The sequence below is a fragment of the Megalobrama amblycephala genome, linkage group LG6 (genome assembly GCF_018812025.1).
Source record: "Megalobrama amblycephala isolate DHTTF-2021 linkage group LG6, ASM1881202v1, whole genome shotgun sequence".
NCBI lineage: Eukaryota > Metazoa > Chordata > Actinopteri > Cypriniformes > Xenocyprididae > Megalobrama > Megalobrama amblycephala.
In genome coordinates, this window is record NC_063049.1 from 20,964,782 (window position 1) to 20,985,073 (window position 20,292).

At 37.0% G+C, this 20,292-nt stretch overlaps 1 protein-coding gene across 6 annotated transcripts in view; it reads right to left on the reverse strand.

The window, feature by feature from the left end:
• Positions 1-20,292, reverse strand: part of raph1a (Ras association (RalGDS/AF-6) and pleckstrin homology domains 1a) — a 93,157-nt gene that overhangs the window by 30,087 nt on the left and 42,778 nt on the right. For 3 of the 6 annotated variants that reach the window (XM_048193310.1, XM_048193311.1, XM_048193316.1), the window contains exons 3-6: positions 6,843-6,962; positions 6,297-6,399; positions 4,532-5,157; positions 1,470-1,544 (exon numbers count right to left, since the gene is read on the reverse strand). In XM_048193310.1, coding sequence (XP_048049267.1) covers positions 1,470-1,544; positions 4,532-5,157; positions 6,297-6,399; positions 6,843-6,962 — 924 coding nt within the window. Of the gene's footprint in view, positions 1-1,469; positions 1,545-4,531; positions 5,158-6,296; positions 6,400-6,842; positions 6,963-9,807; positions 10,418-14,507; positions 18,826-20,292 lie in introns of those variants that run through there. The other 3 variants (XM_048193312.1, XM_048193314.1, XM_048193315.1) reach the window with 3 other exon arrangements.

Here is a 20,292-nt window from a genome sequence, read left to right on the forward strand (position 1 = left end):
TGACACACAGCTCAAAACGCATTTCAAAACATGCATGAACATGCTCTCCAGATATACCTGAACCCTCTGGTATTGTTCATTTGGGGGTCACACTTTGCGGTCAAAAGTGACAGAACACCTGAAATGTAACTTTTTTTATCTTTATCAGAGCTATATCAACACATAGCGACTGTCAAAAAAGTCACAGAGTTTCATACCGTTCCGATGAAGTAGCGATTTTTTAAATTTCCGAACATTTTTTTTTCCCGTCTAAAATGACTGAACAACACCAGAGGGTTAAGTAAGTTAACAGTCATAGTGCAAAACAATTTGTTTTCAAGTGGACATCTCAGATGCTACAGAGCCAATAAAGGGACATGGTGATGGGAGGAAAAAATATACTGCAATGCTTTTGTGAATTCCCTCCAGAAAATTTGCACTTCACTTGCTAAAACTATAGCAATCACTCGAAAAGTATTGTGTTCCCTCAAGAAATTTTGCATCTACTCACGTTATTTCTCCCATTTCATATAATTTCCATCACCAATTTTTCGAGCGAACGCAAAAGCATTGCATTTTATCATCCCAGCTTACCCCCAAGCCCTTTAGGGGCTCAGTACAGATGCATAATTATGTGATTTAAACAACCCTCACTAATGTGACAAATTATAAAGTGGATTGATACAGTAAATGAACATAAACACCCAAATAAATAAACAAGATAAAAAGTAAAGGTCTATTCACACCAAGAAGAACATGCACAAAAAGATTTTAAAATTAAATAATAAACCTCTAAACTCTGAAATATTGTATTTTTTAATTCTGTCAGGTCAGTTTTTTTTTTTTTTTATTCAGATGTTAAAAAGATAATTAGAATTTGGCAGATGCCTTTATGCAGCACATTCGAGAACATTGCTTACTTTGGCTGGAATTAAACCTGTGACTTTGGTATTTATTCAGATATCCAAACTTTTTTTGAGAGAGAATTTCGTGCAAACAAATGTTCATGAATATTTTAGCATTTGTGTTGTTTACTTGTCACACATGGTGTGAATAGGCCTTAAAAGTGTAGTGCACTATGACATTATCAACAATACAAAAATGGAGAGTTTGAGTTAATAGAGGCCTTAACATTCCTGTTTTGTTAAAGACCACAAACACTGTATGTGATGTTAAGTATCCATGCACATCGTTTTGCATCAACCATTCATTCTGATTCATCCAATTTGCTTTGATTTACTGAACTGACTAGGTACAGACTAGGAATCAACATGACGCGGGGGGTTAAGGTCCGTATGTAATTAGCCAAAAAAACTGAGATATTATTTAGGAATGAGCTTTGTTTCATTAGAAGAGCTTCCTTATGTCTTAACATAAAGAAAACTTATGGAAGAAGAATGTGTGAAAATGAATCATGCTGGCATGCATATAGGGGTTAGGAAGCCACTAGGAGAAAGTCAATATATCCAGAGGTGGAAAGAGGGCGTCACCTTGGTCAGCAAGTGAGAGGGTTTTCCTGCAATGCTTTTCAGAATGAGAGAGGTCTCCCTGTCCAGATACGAGTGCTTTGTGCAGAGAGAGAGGAGAGACAAGAGTCATTAGTGCTTTGATTAATAAACATTAATGATTTTTCATAGTGTGAAAGCATTGGGAAAATTGTGAGCAATAATCACTGAAATAGAAAGAAAATGGTCCCATCGAAAACATTGTCGCATTTAAAATAATATATGATGAATCATTCTATATGGACAATCACGAGAAGTTTTGTATAAGATGCAAGTGGTATTAAGTGCTATAAGTAGTTTTTTCACCTTTTTTTAATATTGTGCATAATTAAATTAAAAGATAAATGAATATAATATAATAATAATAATACATTAAATTAATATCAAAAGCATCTGCTAAATTATTCAAAGATAATAAAAAACAATAAAAAAAAATAATTTATTATGCATTTTATGTAATTATTGTGACAAAAACCAGAAATACAAATTAAAAATTCTGAACATGAATTATTGCACACTTGACGTACTTTATAGGCATTTGTCATTTCAGTCGCTATTGAAAAAAAGACTAATTGGCTGGGTCATGTAGCCAATCAGAAAAACTTCAGAGAAGTTAAACCAATCACAAAACACTGCATTTTATATTTTAAAGGGATAGTTCACCTAAAAATGAAAATGTGATGTTTATCTGCTTACCCCCAGGGCATCCAAGATGTAGGTGACTTTGTTTCTTCAGTAGAACACAAATGATGATTTTTAACTGCAACCGCTGCCGTCTGTCAGCCGTATAATGCATGTCAATGGTAACACAATCTAAAAGATTTTAAAAAAACTTGCACAGACAAATCCAAATTAAACCCTGCGGCTTGTGACGACACATTGATGTCCTAAGACACGAAACGATCGGTTTGTGTGAGAAACCAAACAGTATTTATATAATTTTTTACCTCTAATACACCACTATGTCCAACTCCGTTCATGACTCCTTTAGTGATGTCTGATCACGCTCTGACAACGGCAGTGATGTCTCGCTCTCATTGAAGTATATGCGCGAGACATCACTGCCGCTGTCAGAGCGCGATCAGACCTCAATAAGCAAATGCTGAATGCAGTTGGACATAGTGGTGTATTAGAGGTAAAAAATTATATAAATACTGTTCGGTTTCTCATACAAACTGATCGTTTTGTGTCTTAGGACATCAATGTGTCGTCACGAGCCGCAGGGTTTAATTTGGACTTGTCTATGCAAGTTTTATTTACTCTTATAGTAGAAGTTCCCATCCACTCGCATTATTTGACTGACAGACGGCAACGGTTGGAGTTAAAAATCATCATTTGTGTTCTACTGAAGAAACAAAGTCACCTACATCTTGGATGTGCTGGGGGTAAGCAGATAAACATCAGATTTTCATTTTTAGGTGAACTATCCCTTTAAGGTTTGCTTATATGACTTTTGGAGGGTTTGGGAAAAATATATGTGGTTGAAGGGATGGGGCGGTGTGTCCAGGTCTAGCAAACGGCTGAATCACTTATCTATCATCGCTTATCTATCATCAATCATCTGTAGGTCAATCATGTTTGTCAGTAAAAATCTGTGGGATAGAAGGTTAGATTAGTGAAATCCCTCCACATCAATTTGCACTGTAAGACTACTTAACCACAAAGTCAAAGGAAGCATGCAACTCAATGACTGCATTTCAGACAGCTTTAAATAGCAGTGATCAGTGTGCCATCCTAAATCATTTAATCTGTGATCACACACTCATTCTGTTCAACAGACTAGTTCACACAGGCTGCCCAGACAACAGGGTCAACATACATAAATCACCCAACAAGAAGTTGGTGTTTGTTGGCAATGTGAACTAGCCTTAAGGAAAAGAAATGGTTCTGTTACTGTCACACACTTGGTGCATGATGACTTTCCTTTACTTTAAGAAAGAAAATGTAACTGATAACTGATGCATTTGAAAAGTCTGCATTTGTTTAACCGTACCAACTATGGGTTAAAAGTTAAACCTTTAAATATCTGGGTTAGACTACGTCTCAATACAACAACTAAATACAACCCAAACTGCTGCAAAATCACTTATCTGTGTAATTAAGCCTGCAGTGAAGGTAAAAGCCGCTTTTATTTGGTTTTTCAGTCAGGGATAGAAACAGCCCTCATTTTAATGCTTAATCTGCTCCGCCAGAGGCCTGATGAACTTGATTCCATTCCAGAACCTAGTGAGCTGCCTACATAGACAGATTTTTAAGCGCTCCAGAGGCTGTTGCAACAATTAGACAGCATAATCAATGCCAATAATAATCAATATTCTCAACCTATTGGACTCCAAGGTACACAATGATTTTCAAAGCCCCCAAGCTTAGCATTAAGCTCTAAGCATAACTAGAAAATTGTTTATTCATCCTGCAAATGCCCACAGAATTTTAATAAAATAATATTTTATAAATTTGCATGACTATATATATATATATATATATATATATATATATTTCTTAAAATCTCTTGGAGACACGGCCACAGTTCTTCTGAATTTAGTTTGTCTCAGTTTCATATGTTTCTTCATGTAATCACAGACGGATTTGATGATGGTGAGCTCTGATCTCCATGTGGAGCACCGGCTGTTATCAGTCTTATTGTGTATTCAAAAATCTCACTGGATTATTACAATTAATGGCAAAATGAATGTTTGGAAATGTGAACGGATATTTCCTATTGACACACTACAGCAAAAGATATAAATAACTGGCTTAAAACCTTTTTTTGGGGGTGAAAATACTGACGTGCCTAAGACTTTTGCACAGTACTGTATATATATATACACACACACACACACACACACACACACACACACACACACACACACCAATATACATTTCAAAACGGTGGGCACACTGGAAAATGGTCCTTTCATAGAGAAAAGATTTTTTTGTCTTATTTTAAATCATTGCATATATCCTTCAAAGAGATCCCATAAATCATTGCTTTAAGCTCAGTGGAAAATCTTCATTTGAGATACGAAAAATACGAAGCATACGTTTACCTCTGAACTCGGCTGGTCCTGGCCGTCCTGTAACCCGTCCTGATCAGACTTGGGTTTATCGATGTCCAGCGAGTCCATGCTGGACGCAGAAGCAGAGTTAATGCTAGAGCGAGAGGAGTGGACAAACGACCGCACCTCATGCTCGGTGACCGTACCCACGGACCCTGTCCTGCGATGATGATGATGGGAGGTCGGCCGCCGCACAGTGGAGGAAGAGTATGGCGCCGAGACCGTAGAGCCGAAGGATGTGGAGCTCTGCCTGGCTGCATCGTCCATACTTTGGGAGGCTTTTTCCAGCTGGGCTGTGATGTCATCCAGAGAGAAGTTGGATGCCAGCGAGGGTCTGCTGGTGGTGCTGCCCACTCTGACCGTAGATGCGGGCGAGGCGCGGGTACTGCTGCTGGTGCTGCCGCCACTGCTACTCGCCCCTCCGCTGCTGCTGCCCGTGTGCTTGGTGCTGTGACTGCGGCCGGCCGGGGGCTTCTGACGAACTTTGGGCTCACCGGCCAGTCCGAGGCGAGAGGAAGAGCTGCTGGGCTTACCGATGGTGCTGAGCTCCTGCTCGATGGAACAGAGGTCCGCCATCAGAGCATCCAGATCCACTGCGTCACCCTGGTTCAGAGCCTCTGTAAGGAATAAACATACACACACACACCCATGTAAACAAACCAGCTAATTTAAGCATGCCAAAATTTATTATGACTAAAGTAAGATGTTTATGCCTCAAGAGCCTTGAGTTCCTTGTATATGCAAACAGTCTGTGATAGTGAGGTTTCCATTTAGACAGTATTTTCGAGAATTAAGTACAATCTTAAGCAAATTCTGTCTGTTTTGGGTGGATGCAGAGTTCTGTGACCATTTTATATATTCCTAAGAGAACTTTTCAACATCGTCATGGCTTCTGGAGGGGAACATCTATTTGAAATAATTATTTCATTGTGGGTTATACATGTAAAAATGATTTTGGAATGCACTATCGCACTATCGTTCAAACATTTGAGGTCACTAAGATGTTTTTTTTTGGGGGGGGGGGGGGGGGGGAAATTAACACTTTTATTCAGCAAGGATGCATTGAACTGATCAAAAGTGACAGTAAAGAAAATTGTAATGTTACAAAAGATTTGTATTTCAAATAAATGCTGTTATTTTAAACATTCTCGTAATCAAATAATACAGAAAAAATTCATCACAGTTTCCACTAAAACATTCAGTAGCAGACCTGTTGATAATAATAACATTGATAATAATAATAAATGTTTCTTGAGCAGCAAATCAGCATATTAGAATGATTTCTGAAGGATCATGTGACACTGAAAACTAATGTAATGGCTGCTGAAAATCCAGCCTTGAAATCACAGGAATAAATTACATTTAAAACAGAAAACAATTCTTTTAAAATGTAACAATATTAACATAAAAGACTTTTTTCAAAAACATTAAAAAAAACCTCATCAAGTTTTGAACGGTAGTGTATATAGTCCCTCATGAGTTCATAATGACATTAGAATGTAAAGCCCACAATGAAGTCAATGATTGGAGAATATTTAGGCCCTCTTAATGAAATCATAATGATTTTAATTGGAGACAATACATAATTCATAATGATCCTTAAGGTGTTATAATGACATTAAAATGTGTAGTCAATAACTGCATCAATAATTTTGGAATCTATAGCCTCTGCCTGAGGTCATATTATAATATTAACAACATAACATTGTCAATAATAATAGAATATTTTGTAATGTAGAGTGTATACTGTGTATACCGTTGATGTTATAAATGGAAAAGCGGTAGGCCATGTTGGCCATGTTTGTCTCTTGTCTGAGAGGTGCTTTCTGCATCTTCTCTGGTCTCCCATCATCTAGACTCTGAAGACAACAAGACAGAGAAACAAAGAGTGATGAGACTTCACATGTACAGTAGTTTCAGCTGTGTCAGTACTGTTAATAACACTGTAGTGGAATTTCAGGACTGCCTGATTAATTTAGAAAAATACAGATTATCACTGACGTAATTGAGAAAAATACAGATTATTACAGATTATGTCGTTCATTCATAATACATTTTGTTACATAACATTAAAAACTAATAAAAGAAGCTTAAATAGCAAACTAAAATGCATCTATGAGGATACTGCACAAAACAAGTTAATTGAAAGATTGAGAGATTCTTCACGCTGCCTAAAGCCTCATGAGTTGTGACATTACAGACATAATCTATACTGACAACCATGACATTTATGAAATTATTACCATCACTGCACCTGCACCTAGAGGATACAAATTTGCAGGTTATCATCTCTCAGCCTCACCTTTGTGAGTTTGTCCAGCTCTCCGAGCCATGCTCCAAACATTTTGTCCAGGTCCTGGTCCTCTTTATCGCTGTCCTCCTCTGCGGCGTGATCCAGCTCATCATCTGAAAACTGCTCCATCTGAAACAGAGTGCAGGACTGCTCAGGATTCATGGGAAATTGGACTTTTGAATCAATTGTTTAAAAGATAAACTATACTCTTTATGAACAATTTAAAAAATGACCACAATTTGAGGTTTTATTCATGTTTGTAGAACAAACGGTATGCAGTGAATTAAGCCTTTAAGTTAAATACTTATGGTTAGGGCATTCTCCCACGATTCTGAACAGACAACTAAACAATAGCATATAATTTACTAGAGATTCTGACAAAATGTAAATTGCTGCAGTATATTTAAAAAGGTTTATTAATCTGAATTAATTGTTTAAAAAAAAAAAAACAGTTTGAATGAATGATCCAGTAACTTCACTTGTTTCATTATTGGATGAATCAGCGTTTTTGAACTAAACTTTTGAATGAATGATTCAATGACAACTACATTTTTTTAACAGTCACATGTTGCCACTCTGTGGTGTAACGATGTAATCGATAAAATCGTTACTTGAAGCGCCAAGTTACTTTCAAAGGGTGATTTGTTCTATTTTGAGTGATTCGCTTCCATAAACATTAGTGTTTATGTCTATAAACTATAAACTTTTATCCCAGATCTTCTGTGACAAAATTAATATTTGTAACACAGAAATAACAATACTGTGTGGTTGAAAAGCCTGTTTGTGAAGCTGTTTCATACCTATATCAGGGGCAAGGAAGGCAGTGCCTCCTCAAAAAAACTGGATGAGAAAATAGTCCATATTACAAAAATAAAACAACACTAATATTTACAAAATGTGACATTAAAGGTGCCAAGAACATGTTTTCAAAAGATGTAATATAAATCTTAGGTGTCCCTGAATGTGTCTGTGAAGTTTCAGCTCAAAATACCCCATAGTTTTTTTATTATTAATTTTTTTAACTGCCTATTTTGGGGCATCATTATAAATGCACCGATTTATGCAGCGCGGCCCCTTTAAATCTCGTGCTCTCCGCCCACGGAGCTCGTGCTTACCTTAAACAGCTATAAACAAAGTTCACACAGCTAATATAACCCTCAAAATGGATCTTTACAAAGTGTTCGTCATGCAACATGTCTAATCGCGCAAGTATGGTTTTTATTTGGATGTTTTCATTTGATTCTGAATGAGTTTGATTGTGCTCCGTGGCTAACGGCTAATGCTACTCTGTTGGAGAGATTTATAAAGAATGAAGTTGTGTTTATGCATTATACAGACTGCAAGTGTTTAAAAATGAAAATAGCGACGGCTCTTGTCTCCATGAATACAGTGAGAAACGATGGTAACTTTAACCACATTTAACAGTACATTAGCAACATGCTAACGAAACATTTAGAAAGACAATTTACAAATATCACTAAAAATATCATGATATCATGGATCATGACAGTTATTATCGCTCCATCTGCCATTTTTCGCTATTGTTCTTGCTTGTTTACCTAGTCTGATGATTCAGCTGTGCACATCCAGACGTTAATACTGGCTGCCCTTGTCTAATGCCTTTTATAATGTTGGGAACATCATGGGCTGGCATATGCAAATATTGGGGGTGTACACACCGACTGTTACGTAACAGTCTGTGTTATGTTGAGATTCGCCTGTTCTTCAGAGGTCTTTTAAACAAATGAGATTTATATAAGAAGGAGGAAACAATGGAGTTTGAGACTCACTGTATGTCATTTCCATGTACTGAACTCTTGTTATTCAACTATGCTGACGTAAATTCAATTTTTGAATCTAGGGCACCTTTAAGTAAAGTAACACTCTCCAACAGCGACACCAGCAGGTAAAGTTAGAGCGGGAGGCCACGTCTCTCTTGCCTCCCCTGAGCCTACTGAGTTTTAACAGACCCCCTAAAGCATGCGCTGAGTTTGGTGGAGGCTAATTGAGAATGAATAGGGCAAAGCTAGTGAGAGGAGGCAATGCCTCAATCATGCAATGATTGGATATGATTGGTTATGATTGGGTTCTGAATGAACAATGGAAAGACTAATTAAAAAGTAAGTAAACAACTGTCACATCAAAATCAAACTTGAAATGGTCTGAAAACATGATGCCAATGGGGGTTTTTAGTAAGCAATCAGCTTGGTGAAATGAAAGAAAATGTATCAACTCCAAACTTTTGAGCGGTACTGTATTTGAGAATATTTAAATTAAAATTTTAGTTGTGCATGTTTCAGCAGAAACTAAAGTAAAAGCACTGTCTATCAATGATCATTTGACACTTATACATTTGACATATGAACTTAAAACATGCTGCTTTAGCTGAGCCCTAATACACTACTAAAACCTCAGATTTCATGATCAGCCACTGGCCTTAAATTTTAAATCACACACTGCCCTCTGCTGGCCATGACACATACAGCCTGATAATGCATGACAGACTGCAAAAATTAATGTTACTCACGACCAATGTTGTCACTTCTGTAAATTATGAAGTGCTTATGTAACATCACAAGCCGATTTTTCTTTGAACTCAGCACTCAAAGAATGACAGATTTATCGATAACAAGAATCCTATCCTGTAGAATCGAACACTAAGCAGGACATGTGGAGACCTGGTGTGTGTGATGCACACATCTGAATACATCAGTGTCTTATCATCATGTTTATATCAGATGGTTTGGAAATCATCCTCTTCCATTGTAAATGTTTCTGGCAAGCTTAGCAGCAACACATTTCAATGGCTGTGATAACACAGAGCCATTAACACTCCCCAGTGTCTAATGCCACACATCAACCCTCATATAATAACACACATTTTAATAAGTAGTTTCAAGTTTATCTGCTAGCCTCAGTGAACAAAATAAGCACTGTCACATTGTGCGTAACAGAATGAGAGTAATCCTCTTACGTTATTAAAATTCTTCTCAGGTACTTTGGTCTGAAAATATCCCGTCACTGGTGAGGAAACCTCGTGGACAGACTGTACCAGGCCACAGAAATCTCCAACGTAACCATGTTACGGAAAGAAAAAAAAAAAAATAGACATGGGCTATTTACAGTAGTTTTGTTGGAACAGTTTCCAAGCCAGTCGTTCTGAAGCCAGCATTCCATAGGTTATGTATGCTATACGGGGGGGGGGGTCATTTGCAATCTGGCAACCCTGTAATTGTGGGTCAGTCCTTCTCAAACATGTAGAAGGAAACTGGCCAATGGGATGATTAAGTGCTAGCCAGATGTTCCAGAGTTTAGATCTGCATCAGAACAGCCGGCAAGACCATTAGAGATGGAGACCAGAGACCACCGCAAATGCCTTAAACACACCAGCACAGCTGAAGAATTATCAACATCACTACAGTATATGTCCAGTGACCACCTTAACAAATTAGTGTATTGTATTAATATATGATGCTATCATTGTACAGTGATGGCATCATAAAACATAATACCATGATGCATTGATATACATTGATATACCTAATTCAAAAGTTTGGGGCCGATGAGATTTTGTTTTTGAAAGAAGTCTTATGTTCACCTAGGCTGCATTAATTTGATCAAAAATACAGTGAAACGGGAATATTGAATATATCTTAAAATGTAATCTATTCCTGTGATGGCAAAGCTGAATTTTCAGCATCACTACTCTAGATTTTAGTGTCACATGATCCTTCAGAAATCATTCTGATATGCTGATTTGCTGCTCAAGAAACATATCTGATTATTTTTAATGTTGAAAACAGTTGTGCTGCTTAAAATTTGTATTTGAAATATAAATATTTTGTAACAACATAAATGTCTTTACTGTTATTTTTGTTCAATTTAATGCGCCCATGCTGAATAAATGTATCGGAGAAAGAAAAAAAAAAAACAATCTTACTAAAACCCAACCGTTTGAATGGTACTGTATATGATGGTAGTGAGTGATATACAGTACAGTCCAAAAGTTTGGAACCACTAAGATTTTTAATGTTTTTAAAAGAAGTTTCGTCTGCTCACCAAGGCTACATTTATTTAATTAAAAATACAGTAAAAAACTGTAATATTGTGAAATATTATTACAATTTAAAATAACTGTGTACTATTTAAATATATTTGACAAAGTAATTTATTCCTGTGATGCATAGCTGCATTTTCAGCATCGTTACTCCAGTCTTCAGTGTCACATGATCCTTCAGAAATCATTCTAATATGCTGATCTGCTGCTCAAGAAACATTTATGATTATTTTCAATGTTAAAAACAGTTGTGTACTTTTTTTTAGGATTCCTTGATGAATAGAAAGTTCAAAAGAACAGCATTTATCTGAAATACAAAGCTTCTGTAGCATTATACACTACCGTTCAAAAGTTTGGGGTCAGTAAGAATTTTTAGTTTTATTTTTTTGAAAAGAAATTAAAGAAATTAATACTTTTATTCAGCAAGGATGCATTAAATCAATCAAAAGTGTCAGTAAAGACATTTATAATGTTACAAAAGATTAGATTTCAGATAAACACTGTTCTTTTGAACTTTCTATTCATAAAATAATCCTGAAAAAAAAAATATTGTACACAAATATTTTGTACAATTGTACACATTAAATGTTTCTTGAGCAGCAGATCAGCATATTAGAATGATTTCTGAAGGATCATGTGACACTGAAGACTGGAGTAATGATGCTGAAAATTCAGCTTTGCCATCACAGGAATAAATTACTTTGTGAAATATATTCAAATAGAAAACAGTTATTTTAAATTGTAATAATATTTCACAATATTACTGTTTTTACTGTATTTTTAATTAAATAAATGTAGCCTTGGTGAGCAGACGAAACTTCTTTTAAAAACATTAAAAATCTTAGTGGTTCCAAACTTTTGGACTGTACTGTATATTCATATTCATTATTATATTCTATGATTTCTGAGGTAATCCAAATCACTTTGGTACATCTAAAAATATATAATCAAAAAGTCCAATAAGTTATGGTACTATGTTAATCTTATACAGGAATAAGATTTGTCAGCTCACGCAGATCGGTGTTCGAATCCGGCCTGGGTAAAAATCACGACCCATTCCTCCTCTCGCTCGGTCTCTACTTTTCTGTAAATACAGTCAAAAAAGCCCACTAAAAGCCTTGACTATAGAGTAACTGGTTCATGCTAGATTCTAAACACATCAGTCTCAAGTTTCTGGAAAGTTTTCGGATTCAGATTCCACTTCTCACATGTCCTCTTGGCTCGTCTCCGCGGCCCAGATCTTCTGAGCTATATCAGCAATTGTTTATGTTTAATCTGAGGAGAGAGAGTGAGCGAAACCAGGCAGAGAATTAAAGGGAAGCATTTCGAGGAGCTGTGCTACAATTAGCTCCCTGCGGTTAGCAGCCCTGTGATTTGGGCCTGGACTGGCAGGCCCGGGGTGTGGGCCGCACTGTGTACGGTACAGACACTCAAACTGTGCTCGGAAAGGTCCCTGCTGACACACGCTGAAAGAAGAGCGAGCAAAGTATGTGTGTGTACATGTGACAACAACATCATCATCACCAGAAGGTCTGTGATCGCACGTGCTGAGAAGTCGCGTAAAATGGACAAGGTGCGAGCCAAGCAATCCAGTCCAGCATCTAATAGACTCGATTACCGTGGCGCATATCCCGTCTGGAGAGACAGCGGCCACGTGTAGCGTCAAGCCTGCAGAGGAGGCATCTGTTTCACATCACTGCCTTTCACATTCCACACACAGCAAGCTCTTCGCTCTGATGGAGTAAAGCAGGCGCTCCCGTTGCCTCCTACACGGGAGAGCTAGCAGTGTTAATACTTATTAAAAACAGCAACATGTGTCCTACCAACACTGCTACGCTCTTGCTGGGTTCACATTCTGAGAGCTTTTTGTTTCCCATTTCAGATCCCTTCAACATAATTACCATCAAAAGAGATTTTAAAACAAGCTACTGCAAGTGCACCATTACCTTGATGCGTCAACAAGAAACAATGATTTAAGGGTGCTGCCATTTTTTTCTGGAAAATAAGTCAGGAATGAAAAAACAAGCACAAATTACAGTGGCATTGATTAGAAACAACATTTATTATAAACACCGAACCTAAACTGAAACAACCGGCATGTGGGAAAATATCTTTGGCTCATTCGGCATGAATCCAAATGTGCATGTTTTACTTGCTTAACTGCATTATGTAAGATGCTTTAGAAAGTTGCAGCACATTTTGGATGATTAAAAAAAATTAAATACTGTACTTGGTGGGTTGCTGCTGAGGAGTATCTAGTTCAGGGGTGTCAATGGGACCCAAGGTTCTCCAGAGTTTAGCTCCAACTTGTCCCAACACACCTGCCTTAAGGTTTATAGCAATCCTGAAGACCTTGAGTTGCTGGTTCAAGTGCATTTAATTGGGGTTGGAGCTAAACTATGCAGGATAGTGGCCATCCAGGAGCAGGATTGGACACCCCTGGTCTAGTTACTATAGAGGTCTCCCGATACCACAATGGTGTCAGACGCTGTACTGCCATCTACAGACATGGATCAGCATGACTGTCTCTGAGACGGAGTTATATGCAAATTACACTTGATACTAGTGAGTTTTAGAGAGTGTTTACACAATAATTAATCCTCTTATTTGTCCAACAAAAAAGAAGCAACTTGGCCATCACTACTCAAGATTTTCTCTGTCATCAAATCTTTCCACCTTGCGTATGTCGTACCAATGTTCACACTCGTTTTACACTCTTTGTTGGTCTTTTTGTCTGGCTTCAGATCAGTTTCTTTGGCCATACAGTCAGGTACTGATTTTCCATTGGTAAAGCACTATAATAAGTGTTTTACATTGTCTAATTTTAGCTCTTCGCATCATCAAACAACACAGCGCTGAGCGCAAGTATTCTCTATGACATATAGTGAAGCACTACGAGCGTCAATTCAATATGGCGAAATACATTGAGGGGGGTGACCCACACCATACATAATTAAAACAAAATAACAGTTTTTGGAATAAAACAATAGTTTTCTACATAATAGTACAGTCTTTATCTCATGTGAGGGACACAATTCAGATGACAGAACACAAAAATATAATTTATAACTTTTTAAATTAGCACCCAACTACTGAATGCACCTTTAATTATGAGCAGTATTATTAGTGCTTCTAGCTTAGCAAACATATTTCGCTCAGCAAGCATGTTTTTTTTTTTTTTTTAAGTGGAAAAATAAATAATCAATTATAATAAACGTCAATTTAGAAGTTACACATTTAAATTTTTACTGACAACAAATCATAACAGCAATGGAAACATTAAATCTGAGGGCACGTAGCTGTGCATGTGTGTAGGAGGACAGTCTAATGTGAACAGGAAGTGTGCAGGATGTAATGGATTCCTCAACCCCCTCATGGGTTGTTGTGTAAGCCATCCCTCAAGATGAGAGCCACACCAAACTTCAACCATGTCACAACAAACACACACTCCCTAAAGCAGTTAATCAAAAGACGTGATTCATTGCGCTCAATGACATTTTAGATTATGTAATAAACGACCTATCAAATCCTTAACTGATCCTAGGTCAGAAAACAGCGTCATAATCAAGAACAAGCACAAATCTCCACCCAAAGCTGCCATTTCATAATCAACCAACCTGTCAGAGGAGTGCCAGAGGAATCCAGCATCTATCCGAGATGTGGATTTGCTAAGAACCCTGATAAATGAGCAGCTAAATCCTGAATAATGAATTTAATGGTGATAACTGTTGGGCTGCTCCAAAAGGTGTGCTGTAATGCGTTTGGAAATACCAGAGTATTTACTCAGTGATGCAGTCTGACACCAATGGATGGCAGGAAATCGTATGACCTCTCAACAGACCAATGAGACCATCACAGCTGTTTGTTTTTTGACTCAAAGGCTTTCCACTGTCAAACACAATATTCAATGGCCCTCTATATAACATGATATTAACAGAACTAAAACAATCATATTAACTATATTGTTAACAGGACTTTGGAGGATTTAAGAACTGTATTGTATTGAAAATGCAAGAGGTGAGCACTCTGTAAAGTCTACTCCAGCACATCCCAAAGACTTTCAATAAAATTAAGGTCTGGACTCAGAGGTGCCAATTCATGTGTGAAAATGATTCTTCATGCTCTCTGAACCATTCTTTCACAATTTGAGACTGATGAATCTTGACATTGTCATCCTGGAATATGGCCATGATGTGTCTTCCTAAGAAATGAAAAGTTACACACTCCTTCAGTTAGGGTTAGAAGAACTGTTGCCAAATATAATATGCTAGAAACATAATAATCACGGCAATAATGATCCAATCATAGACTCTTAAGCATTTGCCTATTTAAATACAAACGGTAGCTTTTTTTTTTTTTTTTTTTTTAGCTGGGGAGAGTATATTAATAATGATATTATGTTAATAATAATAATAATAATAATAATATATGAATTAAAATAATTTTAAGTCATCTTGCGGACCCCTTGAAAGTTTACTGAGCCTCAGAGGTAATGTTACTAATTACATAGTAACTTTGTTACATATACTGCCATTGTTCAATTCAACTATTTGCTCATTTTTTAATCAAATAATTATTTTACATATTTTTTTTATTTTATTATAATTATATTATTTATAGTTATATTTATTTTTATTAACTGACAATTACATAAATTAAAACTTCTCCCCACTAGTCCACAAGTGCCGTCACCACAAACATTGCTGTTGATAATCTTTGAAAATAGTAATATTGGAAAGTAACTGACTACTTTCCAAAAAAAAAAAAAAAAAAAAATTTATTTATTATAATGTAATATTGTTAATAACAAAAATGTATTTTTTATAACGAGTTATGTAATATTGTATTTTTAAAACTAGCATTTCTCAACACTGCTTAATTTTACAACGCAGATTCGTGTCACAGCCAGATTTGCTTGTATTCGCAGATGTCTTTCCCATGATCCTAACTTCATGCTGTTTGCAAATGGACAACAACTGTGTGAATTGTGCTTCCCACTGCCTGACCTTATAATCTTTGATCTCTGGGTCAGAGGTCAGTATGTGTGATAAAAGCAGCCCATGAAACCCTGGTGTCTGGCATAACTTTTAAACTAGGAATGCTAAAGATGCTAAGCATCAATTTATACCATTATCAAGCCCAACAGTGACAGCATAATAATGTAATTTCAAGTGCATTGCTGGGATGTGTGGGCCTATCAGAGGCATTAAGCTCAAAGTTACTGTGCTATAAAACAGCCTGTTAAAAATGGATGCAAGGAGGCTTTGAAGTGGGGTTGTGACCCCTGTACATTCTTCACACAACACATGGTGGGTCTCATAGAATAAAAGTGCGTGTGAGTTATTATGCGAGTATGGTAAAGCCTGGAAAAGCACAGATACACTAACACAAACCACAGACCGCAGCTCATCTACAGAAAGCAATGCATCACCACATTCATCACCTGAGAGTGCATCAAATGACCGTACATACTCGCAGCTCCAAACATGAGTCCACAAACAGGTTATATTAAATGGGCACAAATCAAAAGGCAGATGATACCATTCAAAAGTTTGGGGTCAGTAAGATTTTTTTTGCATCATGGTTACTTTCCACAAAATATTAAGCAACATGACTGTTTTCAACATTGATAATAATAATAAAGGATTCTTGAGCATCAAATCAGCATATTAGAATAATTTCTGAAGGATCATGTGACACTGAAAACTGGAATAATGACACTGAAAATGAATGAGGAATAGGGATATTCACTTGCAAGTGGAATTTTCCTAACATTTTGGGTTTATTTGATTAAAAGCATTCTTCTAAAATCATCAACATTACCTTATGTGACATTTGGTGGCAACAAATAGCAAGTGTGCACGAAAGCTTCCAGTAATACACCAACATCCAATGAATTTCCTGAAATATGATCTGATGTATGAAAATTCACAGTCTTGGAAGGAACTGTGGACACGTGGCTCAATCCAAGCAATTCTTGCCCTTTTGCATCCATGCAAACCTTATCCAACCCCAACTACTGAAACAATGAGCTAGCAGAGGTGAAATTTACATGAGGAGCCAAATGGAAAAAAGAAAGAAAACATAAAGGGGGACAACTAAAGGACAGGTACAGGAACTGCCAAAAGCTAATCATTTCATAAAGTACTGGACCTGATGGCATAAAATAACATTACATCATACTTTTCTGTTCTTAAACCCTATAAGAAATGTTATGGAAATAGAAAAAAAACTTTAATCAGTGCATTTAGAGAGTATTTTCCATTCACAAGTCCAGGATTCATCTGATACAGACGTGGTTTACTCCAAAAGCTCAGAGCTCTTTGTCCTTGGAGGCTGCTTTAGTTTGCAGATCTCTGGTTTATTAACCCCAACTTCAGGAGCAATAAAGATACAGAGGGGGATTTGGTTTGTTGTTGGGCTAAAGTACAGTAACCCTATGATGCCTGGGCATAATTACAAAGAAGCATCCACTTGTGGAGCATGAGTGGAAATGGTCCTCCAACCACACCACCAACTCAAGTCCAATGACTCTAAAAACACAGAGGAGCATTGAAGAGCGTTTTCCCACGACTAAGACTACGGCACAGCTGTCATACTCAGGGATGGGTGACTTGGGACACGACCGCAGTAAGCTGCTCGCACGAGGCAGATTCCAGCTGAGCTGTGGTGAGGATACAAGCAGAACGTCAAGGCAGAAAGAAACGGGCTCAAATAAGATCCAGATTTTCCTTCATTCCCTCTGCCTTCATCGCGAAGAGAAAAACAAATGTACTCGTGGTGAGGACGAGCTGGCCTCAGTCATCGTAGGAAAAAATGAAAATGAATCAACAAGAGAGTCCAACTCTCAGCTTAGTATTCCAGATGTGAGCGAGGGAGCATGGAAACACACAAACACAACACATTCTCTAGCATGCGTACAAAACCACATTCAAAAATAGACCAAAAAACATCAAATTGGGGGGCAAAATGGATGACGAGCGAGGTTATTGAGTATACATTTAAAATTTGAAAATATTAAGCTTTTCCTCCCTGCATACCTCTCATTTCCTCCCTGTTCATCTCCGTTCGTCTTCAATTTGATTGCGATTACTCCCGAGAGAAAGCGAGGAGTGTCAAAGGCAGAGAGCTGGAGACAGTCTTCTACATAGTCAACATAAACAGTACCAGGGTGATGTTTAGTCTGAAGTTCAGGGCACAGTGGCTTTGCGATTAAACTGTCTGTGAATAGGCTCTTTTTAAACGTTCAAAACAAAAACAGAACGAAAGAGAGATTACAGGGAAGAGAAATGAGTTTTATCTCTTTTCAGTATCAAAGGAAGGTCCCCTGGCGAGCCACTGTGTGTGGACACCACACACACCCGCATCTCTATCTAGACGGGGACCAAAATAGAAAAGCAAATCTTAAGAGACGTTTGTGGTTCTCACGGATAAATAAAAAGCGAGTGACAGCACTATAAAGGTCATCACCAGAGATCAAGGATAAGTTGACTAAATAAACATTGGAGAACATTCCCAAATTTTAAAGAAAACTTGTAGCAGTGTCAATGACAAATGAGAAACACATAGTAAGGAAAAGGACAAAAGACACATGTGCCAAGTTCTTGGTTATTTATTGATTTTAAGTAAGCAATAAGGCATGAGAGGCTGTTCTGAATCATGAATAAGTCACGGCTGAAGGGCGTTGTTAGAGGTCTGCACAGGCTTTAAACTGAGGCCCGAACCCGGCCCGTACCCGAGATCATTTGACCCGACCCGACCCCAACCCGAACGGTACCGTTATAGTTTAACCCGAATCCGACCCAAACCCGAAATCCGTCGCTATAGAGATGTACCATTCTTGCTATCATAAGCCAAGACATGTATCAATGCAACTTTCATGAAGAAAACTTTCACTAAAAGCCTTCCTTCCGCCCAAAAAAATAGTCCCTGACCGTGAACAGCAACAGAAGTTACATTATTATGCCATTAGATGGCGGCAAAGACTGTCTTTATGAGTGTGTCAGTCAATAGCAAAGACTTTTACATTGAAAAGACTGAATTGTTGTGAACACGGAACAAGACGCAACTGACAAATGCTTTGACTAGCGCTGTCAGTCACGGGAAAACCCTTTAACTGTTAAAAGGACAAGATAATACATCGGACATTTAAACAGATTTTTTATTATGAACATAGGACTGACCTGAAGGAAAATGCTAAATCTGAATGCAGGTAATAAACTTGCTCACTCGATCTCTTTCTCACACTCTTCTAGTTCTACATAATACAGTAAGCTTGTTTGCATTGCTAAGAGTGGTTGCAAAGGGTGTTGTGTAGTGATACACGGAACCGTTGGGTGAAGCAGTCGTGAATATAACAGCTATTGACCAATCAGAATCAAGGACAGGAACTAACCATTTTATAAAATTCTTTATACCATTTTAAGGGAGACTTAAAAAAAGTCACATGGTGTAACCATGAAGTAAAAATATATATAATTTTCTATAAAATAGAATATAATTTTCCTTACACTTTGTATACATGACAGTGTACAAATTGTAATCATTATTTTCCAAAAATAACTTTCATATATATTTATATATATGAAATAATTTTTTTTCTTTTTTCTTTTCATTTTTTATATTTTTTTCATAGTAAAAAGCACATAAGTATAAAAAATGTCATAAATTAACAGCTCATAAATATCTACGTTTTTGGAAAGTCGCACCACATGACTTTCTGCAACCTGTCCTGAACAAACCTTGTCTTGTAATTAAATGTCAAATCATATTGTAAATTAAATCATATTATACTTCTAAAAGTACTAAAAATGTAATTAAAGCAAAAAAAATTGTATGACTAAACTAAAAAAAAATTAAAATAAATAATCTGCAGGGGGTCCTCTCTATGATGTAATTTCCTGTTTTAGGTTTTTGCATGTTGGTTGCACCACATGACTTTGATTTAAGCAGTTTTCTTAAAATCCATTATTTCCCCTATAAGAAATAATAGTAATAAAAAAAAAGATTATGCAATCCAGACTTCTATGAAAAGGTTTTCCTTTTAAGAATTTCAGTCTTTGGCAAGGCTTCTGTCCTTCATTCAAATATATCATCCTGACATTTTTTACTTTATGCCCCCCCAGAGTTAAATTGTCATCATAGAATGGCTGTATTCAAGTCATTGTATGTGTGAGTTGGATTTTATGGTATTTTTGAATAAATTAATAGCTTTAGAAAAACAAATGAGACCAGACGTAACAGCTTTCAAATGGTAAGTTGCATAAAGTGCATGACACATGGTGTCCTGGCAGTGTGAAAATCAGTCTCCTGCTCAACAGATGGTACATTCTAACATAAATCATCTAAATCAAGTCAGCGCAGGTTTTTAGAGACCACATACACAACAGACACACTGAGGTG